This window comes from Octopus bimaculoides, chromosome 12 (genome assembly GCF_046866305.1).
Source record: "Octopus bimaculoides isolate indiv1 chromosome 12, ASM4686630v1, whole genome shotgun sequence".
Lineage (NCBI taxonomy): Eukaryota > Metazoa > Mollusca > Cephalopoda > Octopoda > Octopodidae > Octopus > Octopus bimaculoides.
This window is the reverse complement of record NC_142939.1, coordinates 55,881,163-55,891,162: the sequence shown is the minus strand read 5'-3', so window position 1 is coordinate 55,891,162 and position 10,000 is coordinate 55,881,163. Positions and strand designations below refer to the sequence as shown.

At 39.2% G+C, this 10,000-nt stretch overlaps 1 protein-coding gene across 3 annotated transcripts in view; it reads right to left on the bottom strand.

The window, feature by feature from the left end:
- LOC106870129 (solute carrier family 22 member 7) overlaps nucleotides 1-10,000 on the bottom strand; it is a 34,021-nt gene that overhangs the window by 7,283 nt on the left and 16,738 nt on the right. For all 3 annotated transcript variants that reach the window (XM_014916116.3, XM_052972189.2, XM_014916118.3), the window contains 2 exons: nucleotides 4,026-4,430; nucleotides 294-428 (listed from right to left, as the gene is read on the bottom strand). In XM_014916116.3, coding sequence (XP_014771602.1) covers nucleotides 294-428; nucleotides 4,026-4,430 — 540 coding nt within the window. The remainder of the gene's footprint in view (nucleotides 1-293; nucleotides 429-4,025; nucleotides 4,431-10,000) is intronic.

Here is a 10,000-nt window from a genome sequence, read left to right as displayed (position 1 = left end):
ATAGAACCAGCCAGAATATGATTTTGAAATAGACTTCTCAATACTATGGCTCTGCTCATAGATAATGTAATCGGTATTTGAAATCAGAACGTAACGACGGACGAAATACTGCTTAGCATTTTGTCCGGCATGCTAACGATTCTGCTAGCTGACTTCCTTAAACCGAGATATAACATAAATATATAGACAATAATGACTACATTATGACACAGTTTAGGCAACATTCTTAGTCACCACGAAGCAAGTATATGTTAACGACTTGTGAAGGAAATTAGATTTATATTTCTACGCACCACATAAAGGCTTTCCACACGGAACTCATAGTAACCAACTCACATGCTGCTGTTACAAGGAAGTTGAAATATTTGTTACCACTCAATGACGTCACTGCTAAGTAGATACCGTAGTAGGACATTGAATTGATCGCCCTGTAAATAGGAATAAACAAAGTAAAGGTTCATTTAAATAAGTAAATAACGTAGCTGAATCGATAGAGCAACAAATATATCAAAGAAAAAATCAACAGTTCGAATACCTCCCTTACGAGCACTACCATGTGTTCCATGGCTTTGACCAATCTTCTCTCTCGTTCTGTTTACCTGGATATAAATATAGACTTAATGCTGTGAGAACTGAATTTTGTAAACATTATATAATCCTCACTGAATCACATGGTCTCCGTCAAAAGGTTCGTTTTCATACTGACTGAGTACTAATGTAGGAGGACCCAATCCGCTTTCAATATAAAATTCACCTGGAAAATAGGAATGCACAAAGAAGCAAGGGAACTGAAATAGCTCAGTGGAGAATGGAAATCACATCGCAAAATCCGATTCCTGGATTCCTCTACAATGCTTGCAAGAAAGCAATGGGGAAACATAATGACTAATAAATGTTCCTTTAGTTTTGTTTTCCTCAGAGCCTTGAGTTAGAGAGAAGAAACTCCTTCAGTAGTGAGTATAAGGTCGAAACATTTAATTACCAAGTGTCACACTTATTTCCTGTGATGACATTAACTCGTTGTAAGGGCATCGAAATGGCAACAATGAGTTTTTGCTACTCGGCTTTAATGATCATTTCCTGTTTCCGACTGTAAATTGCGGACGCTATCAGATGGTTTCTCAATAATGAAGAAACTGTAATTATGATAAAGATTTCCAAGTACGTGAAATTATATAATTGATTAGAACCAAAGTTACTGGAATTCACATACGTCACTAATATGGCCAATCTATTTTTTTTTTAAGCCACCAGAATTAAGAATCTTCACTAGATTTTTCTCGTTCCTTAAATTACTTAATACAGTATCTAGTGACTTCTATAAAATATACAGAACTTACATTTTCTTAAACATGTTTTCAATTCTCAGATTAGTTACTAACTCATCAGAGCCCTTCATATGTGCCTTTTCTGTCTTCTCCCCCTTGCGTTTTACCTTATTCGGGAATACAGAATAGTCATTAGCGAAACGCCTTTGAGCAGCCGTGGCTGATCAGCCGTGTTCAGCCGTGGCTGATCTGCGATTAACCGACTTTATAACATCACTGAGAGAAAATGTTATGCATTTCTTTATTGCTATGGGCACGAGGTAAGCACCAATCCCAGTAGATCATAGCAATTTGCAAAAAAGATTACTACTTAGTGCACATGTGCAGTTACAATTATCTTAGACATTGCACAAAAACTCATTTCGCTACAGGAAAAAATGAACGTGTGAAATATCTGATCTTTTTCTTCTTTCCCAAATGTGCTCACTTGTTTTGTTAAACTATTGCAATGTCTCTATGAAAATATTCATATACCTCACTATTTGTGATTATAAAGATAAACAATGTATCTCCCACACTATTACAATAAATTGCTAACTGGTGTGGATGATTTTTCAGGACGAGAACTTTAACCTGTTAACGTTTAAACAGACCGGGTTAAGCCAAAATATTCTATCTGTTTTATGTTCAAACCGACCCTACAATGTCATTCTAAAAATAAAGATTGCATCATCAAAATCTCAAAGCTTCGAAGATAATACGTGATAAATTCAAAACAATGTCAATAAATAAGCACTACATTTGACGGAGTAATTTGAATGCTTAAAGGGTTACAGAATTTGAGGAATCTTCTAGCTTGCATTTCTAAACCTAAACGCACACACACACACACACATACACTAACACACTAGAGTATTGTTAAATAGATAGATAGACAGACAGACAGACAGACAGACAGACAGACAGATAGATAGATAGATAGATAGATAGATAGATAGATAGATAGATAGATAGATAGATAGATGCACATTATAAACATAAAATTTGAAGAAAATAAATATTACAAGCTCCTTTCATGAGTCTCAAATCTGGCATTACCTTTTCTAATGCACACACACACACATACATACATACATACATACATACATACATACATACATACATACATACATGCATAGATACATACATACATAATGTATATGTGTGGGGGTGTCTATATATATGTATGTATGTGTATATATGCACTGTTCCATTATTAGTGGGATCAACTCCATCCTGTGAGAGATAAATATCATTCAATATACACAATGTTTAAATGCGAGCTACAATGAGTTTCGTAGCTCTAGTAACACAATGGTTAGGCAAGCCTGTATAACATGTATATATTGGGTCATCCCATAAATAATGCGTTTTTTTCAATTGCATGAAAAGTCGGATGGGGACGGAATACACTACCTGCATCAAATTGATATAATAGCAAGTAGTAAATGTACCTTGTGCTTATTCTTAGTGCAATTTTTGAAGAGTGCAGTTCGATTTTAACAGTTATTTTTTTCAAAACTATAATGGAAGTAACAAAGGAGCATATTCGACATATTTTGCTTTATGAGTTCAATAAAGGCAACAATGCAACGGAAAGTGCGAGGAATATTAATGTAATATATGGGGGTCGGACAATAAGCGTAAGCCAGTGTGAACAGTGGTTCCAGAAATTCCGAGCCGGAAACTACAGCCTAGAATACGAGCCTCGTCCTGGAATATCTACAGAGCTCGGCGAAGATGTCCTGCAAGCCCTGGTGGAACAAAATCCCATCGTAACTGTTGAGGAACTAGCGGAATAGCTTGGATTTGATCATTCAATCATTCATCGACACCTGCGTGCTATCGGGAAAGTCAGTAAATTGGGTCAATGAGTTCCTCACAAACTTTCCGGGTCTAACCGCGCGCAAGGGAGTGAATGCGTGCTCTTCTTTGCTGTCACGTCTCACAAATGAACCGTTTTTGGACCGAATAGTGACTAATGACGAGAAATGAGTTCTCTACAAAAATATGAAGCACCGAAGTCAGTGGGTAAGGAAATGAGAAACATCGGCACCCCGGGCTAAAGAAGGTCTTCACCCACGTACGGCGTTGTTCTTTGTTTGGTGGGATATGAAAGATTTAGTCCACTTTGAACTTTTAAACCCAAACAAAACGATAACAAAGGAGATCTACTGCGAGCAGCTTGAGCGGCATAAGTCAGCGCTAGAAGAAAAACGTCCATCTTTGGTTTTAAGACGAAAGATGTTCTTCCATCATGATAATGCTCGGCCACAAACAGCGAGGATGACATTCTAATGGCTGGATCAGTTTGAATGGGAAACGATGCCGTACCCACCATATTTGCCGGACATTACCTCATCTGATTACCATTTATTCAGCAGTCTTCAAAATCATTTGGACGGTAAAAATATGAATTGAGGTAAGAACAATATTGAAGGAGTACTTTTCGTCACGGACAAGTGAATTTTGGAAGAGAGGCCTTGCAAGTCTACCAGATAGATGGAAGAGCATTGTAGAAAATGAAGGAGAGTATATTTTAGATTAAAAAAGAACTGTTCATCTTAATTTTGAAAAATAAAAATATAAAAAACCACATTATCTACGAGATGGCCCAATATATATATATATATATATATATATATATATATATATATATATATATATGTGTGTGTGTGTATATGTATGTATGTATGTATATATATATGAAACACTTACCAGCAGTATATCTGTATGAGCATGATACTTCGTAATGCCGGGTCTGTAAACAGCGTCAAAGAACTAGGATTATCTTTGCTACTTAGAGGTTCTTCTGGTGTTACATTATATTCGGTTGTATTCTCAATGGTGATCGGCGGTGGCTCAATTGTAAACAGAGAATTTATGGAACTACTCTTATCAAGTTCAGAATCTTTGTCATTATTCGACGACATGAGAGGAATGGTAGTTGTTTTATCATTGAGGATATCGCACCTGACGCATTCTTCCCCGGCAATTTCAACATGTTTATGCCAAATCGGATCAAATTCTATTTTGTTCATTTTCGTTGCATGTCGTATAATCTCTTTTGCACGATCCAAACGATTGTTCACAAAAAGCCACCGGAGAGATTCTTTTAAAAATCTGCAATGCGATAGATAATACAGAGTAAAGATTCTAATTCCAACGATATATATACATATATATATATATGTAAGACTTTGCAGCTTTAATAAAAGCATATTACTCGAATACTTAAGGAATTACACATACATACCTACATACATACATACATACATACATACATACATACATAGGCGCAGATGTAGCTGTGTGGTCAGAAGTTTGATTAGCAACCACGTGGCCCTAAGTTTGGTCTCATTGCGTCGCACCAAATGACTTCTACTATAGCCTCCTTGTGAGTGGATTTGGTAGGCGGAAACTAGAAGCTTGTTTGTGTACACACATACACACACACACACACACAGAGACACACAGACACACACACACACACACACACACACACACATACACACACACGTACATATATATGCATATATATATATATATATATATATATATATATATATATATATATATATATATATATATATAAAAACAAAAGTAAATGAGTATATGCATATATACGTACAGGTATGTGCATACCGACATCCACCTGTATGTATAGGTGCATATCTGGGTACAGGACATTGCACACAAACGTAGACGAGAACACACGAGCCACATAGAGAACATTCTACTTCTTCAGCTACCCACGTTTTAACACCGGCGTTTCGACGAGCTTCGGGCAGGACGCAACGTTAAAACGGCTCGTCCCATGGATCGCAGATTAAATCTGTATACGCAAATTAAATCTAGCCATGGAGGAATGTAGTGGCGGACGAAAAACAAGACAGGAAAACAAACAGAAGGCTTTACGGCCAGACGAGAAAAATTATGTGTGTATGAACGCGATGAGGCACGGAACCGAGAGAGACAGTGGTAGCGTGTGTTACTTGGCGAAAGCCAAGGAAGGAAAGGATTATTGACCGGAAGCATGTGACCATGCCGGTGTAAAGGGAAGAGAGAGAGAGTGGTAGAGGGAGAAAGAGAGGGAGGAAGTAGAAGAATGGTGAGCAACGAGAGGAAAAGAGAAAGAGAGGAAATACGAGGGGGAAAAGGAGATACGTAGTAGTAACAGAGGAAGAACAAGAGGGGTAAGGCGAGATACGTAGTAGTACAGAGGAAGAACAAGAGGGGTAAGGCGAGATACGTAGTAGTACAGAGGAAGAACGAGGGGGGGGGAGAAAGGAAAGAGAAAGAGATAGAGTAGCGTCGGAGGATAAGTTTACGAACTACTTACAATTTTTGTGAGACGCTGCGTTCAATCATGTAAAAACAAAAGTAAATGAGTATATGCATATATACGTACAGGTATGTGCATACCGACATCCACCTGTATGTATAGGTGCATATCTGGGTACAGGACATTGCACACAAACGTAGACGAGAACACACGAGCCACATAGAGAACATTCTACTTCTTCAGCTACCCACGTTTTAACACCGGCGTTTCGACGAGCTTCGGGCAGGACGCAACGTTAAAACGGCTCGTCCCATGGATCGCAGATTAAATCTGTATACGCAAATTAAATCTAGCCATGGAGGAATGTAGTGGCGGACGAAAAACAAGACAGGAAAACAAACAGAAGGCTTTACGGCCAGACGAGAAAAATTATGTGTGTATGAACGCGATGAGGCACATTGATGTGTGTATGTTTTATTGTCTCCGGCATAGCCGGACAAAATGCCGTTAAGCATTTCTCCCGGCGTGCTAACGATACTTCCAGCTCGCCGCCCCGATGATAATAATAATAATAGTAATAATAATAATAATAATAATAATAATAATAATAATAATAATAATAATAATAATAATAATAATAAATTCGTTTTATTGGCCACAAGGGCTGATATCAATTAAAACATGTAAGGACAAAGACAGGACGAAGGTTACAAAAGGTTTTGTCCGAAAAGGTAGAAACGTTCGTCTAAACAGAGGAAGAAAACGGAGAAAGATATAACAAATAAATAGATAAATAGATAAATAAATAAATAAATAAATAAATAAATAGAACTTCCAAAGGGGGAGGCGCTTCGAAAAAGGAAAGGTTACACGTGGAAAAACCCATAAAACCACGGGAGCCTGGTCAGTAAAAATAAGAAAGCGGTATAGAGCCCAGGGCGAAGGATGAGAGGGACAATACAAAGAGACATAAAGTGTGGGGGTTTACATATAATGAAATAAAAAAAAGGAAAGAAAGAAAGAAATTAGGTATACACGGCATACACTGAAAAAGAAGGGACATGTGCAGAGCATACAAAACTTTAAAAAAAGATAAGCGGCGTGGAGGATGATAGAGATGTGGCCTTCCTTGTATAGGAATACCTATAGGGATAATGGAGGAATCCCACTGTCCAAAGTCTCCCCTCTCCAACTCACAGGTCTACACTTAAAGAGGTACCATTCACTCTTGCCATTTTCGCAACTTTCACCCACCTTTCTATAAACTCACTCGAGGACAGCACTTCTCTCTCCGCTCCTAATTTTCTTTTCAAGTGAAACTTGAAAAAATCAGTGAGAGCTTTACTAAAGAGGAATGTATCTGTCTTGATGCCTTTCAGCCATGTCTACCAAACAACCTCTTTCGCCAAAGCCACCAGGCAAAGGAAAACTGCCTTGCTTGCCCGATTGAAGGAGGGCGGCAGCGCGATCATCACTACAGTTTCGGCCAACAGACGAATCCGTCCCACACGTGGCAACAACCCCACACGTTAGTAATACTCGGACACTGAACGAGGGCGTGCAGAACGGTTTCGTCACTTCGCGCGCACTCCGGACAGGCCCGACTGACGGCGCATCCATGCCTGCAGGGTTTATCTCGAACCGGCAGCACCCGCCAGTAGCACTGCCATGCCAAGGACTTCTGGGAATTATCTATGATAGTTTCTGACCGAAAAGTCCTCTGGAACTGACTAGCCGGTTCGTTAGTCTCCCCGAGAATGTTGCGGCACTTCTCCGCCACTAATCCTCTATAAATTTCTAAAGCGGAACATTCACCATTGCCCGACTGATAACTCTTGACTGTGAGCGCCTAACGACATTTCTGGTGCCAGGCGCCCAATCACGGTCTTTTCTTCACCCAGGACTGCAGCTCCGTCAAGGAGACGAGCTGCAGAAAGACGAGCCTCACAATCGGGGCCCACACACGCTTACCATTCCGAAATCGTTGCAGGTGCATAACCTAAGAGCGTGTCTGCACATTAGGAGCCACGGCATACCTTATCCACCACTCAGAGGATGCTAGCAACAAACTGACCGCCTGACCATTGGAACATGTCCTTCACACAAGAATTTAAATAAGATACGCTCCAGTTTGGTCAAGTATTAACCAGGACAAGGCACAACGGTCAAGGCGTTGTTTGTTTTGTTACTGTTATTGTTGGTGTTGATGGTGTTGTTCCTGTCATTGTTGTTCTTGGTAGTCGGAGCCAAAGCGACGCTATTTGTGGTGATGTTCATATCGTTGACCGGAAGTAAGCGAGTTACTTGCTAACGGGGTGAAATCATTTATAGCGTTACTGTACTGCTTATTTTTCTCTCTCGTCAAAGCTTTACTGTTGTTGTTGTTGTTGTTGCTGCTGCTGATGCTGCTGTTGCTGTCATTGTTGCTGTTGTTGTTGTTGCTCGTAGTAGCTGCGGAAGAGGTGATTGTGGGGGTGGTGTCAGGGTTGTTGTTGTTGTTTATATTTGGGATGGTTATCTTGTTTTGCCTGCTTGCTTGTCTAGTAGTCATGCCAACAGTCGTACAACTGTCACCCTCTCTAGTTTTTATAGCAAGACACTCCTCTGTCTCTCCCCTTCTTTCATCAAAACTATTTGTTGCTGCCATTGAGCAAAATGCAAAATTTTTCCACGTGGATTAAAAAATGAAATTCGATAAGACCCCCTAGAAACAGGGGGACTTTTAACAAAAAAAAAAAAAAAAAGGAACTCATCAGCAGATAATAATCCTTCAAACTAGCGGGAGGGGACTAGTCGATTACATCGATCCCCACTGTTTCACTAGTACTTAATTTATCAACCCCGAAAGGAGTTTTGCCCGGCGTGCATTTTGCGATCGATTCTGCCAGATCACCGCTTTATTATAATGATAACGATGATGATGATGATGATGATGATGATGACGACGACGACGACGACGACGATGATGATGGTGATGATGATGATGAATTCATTTGTTTCTTACCGGGACGAAGGATGAAGGAATAATAATAATGATAATAATAATAATAATAATAATACATAATATATAATAGCAATAATAATAACGGGAGCCATAAAAAGTAGTAGTAGTAGTAGTAGTAGTAGTAGTAGTAGTAGTAGTAGTAGTAGTAGTAGTAGTTCTTTTAGTGGGGGTTGTAATAATAGATTACACAGTATTAATTCTATTTTGTTAACAGCAACCAATACCATATACTTGCTAACAGTCTGAAATGGAGACAGTGCATGTCTTACCAACGATGAAAATTTCACGTATAATGTTACTTTCATTTGATAACATGGTATCTGCAGGAATGCAAGCTTACAGCAGAGAATATCAGCAACTTAAAACCTCCAGTCAACTAATGCTTTATGAGTGTGAGTTTGTATACGTAAATAGCACAGAAGCTTGTCTTATGTATACATATTCACATCTACGCACACATACACACACACAAAAACAAACACACAAACACTCACATATATTGTATGTATGAATATTTATATGTATCTATGTGTGTATGTATATGTATACATATATATATATATATATATGTCTTCCTCCATCTTTCTATCTATACCTCTGTCCTGGCCTCTACTTCACTGCTATACCCTTCTGTCCCTTCCTCCTTGTTCCACTTCCTCCCTCCACCATCCTCTCTATCTATTTATCTATCTGTCTTCCTCTATCTTCCTATCTACCCTTCTGTCCTGGCCTCTACTTCACTGCTTCTGTCCCTTCCTCCTTGTTCCATTTCCTCCCTCCACCATCCTCTCTGCTCTCGTGTGACCTGTGGTCAGCTTTCTTTTCACTCCAGCCGCTGTGAAGGCAAGACGAACTACTAGCGTTCTACCTCAGATTTGCGTTTGGCCGTACGGCTTTTGAATGTTGTTTTCACTGTCCATTTTTTCCTGTCTTGGTTTGTGTTTGCCACCTTGGAATCCTCTGTGTAGTTGGTTGATCCACTACTCAGGAAGAGACTATTCTAGAGTACGTCCTGTCTGGTCTTCGAAACGTCTAGATAGAATAGAGACAGCTGATGAAGGGATATTCCAAGGGGCTTTCCGTTTTCCTATGTGTTCGTTCCGTTGTCTGTAGTTTATTGTTCTAACGTCCTGTACCCTGATATGCATGTATATACACATGTAGATGTAAGTATGTACATATATGTGTGTATACATGTATATATATTCTTTGTATTATATATATATATATATATATATATATATATACGACAGGCTTCTTTCAGTTTCCGTCTACCAAATCCGCACACAAGGCTTTGGTCGGCCCGAGGCTATAGTAGAAGACACTTGCCCAAGGTGTCACGCATTGGGACTGAGCCGAAAGTATGTGGTTGGTAAGCAAGCTACTTACCAGACGATATATATG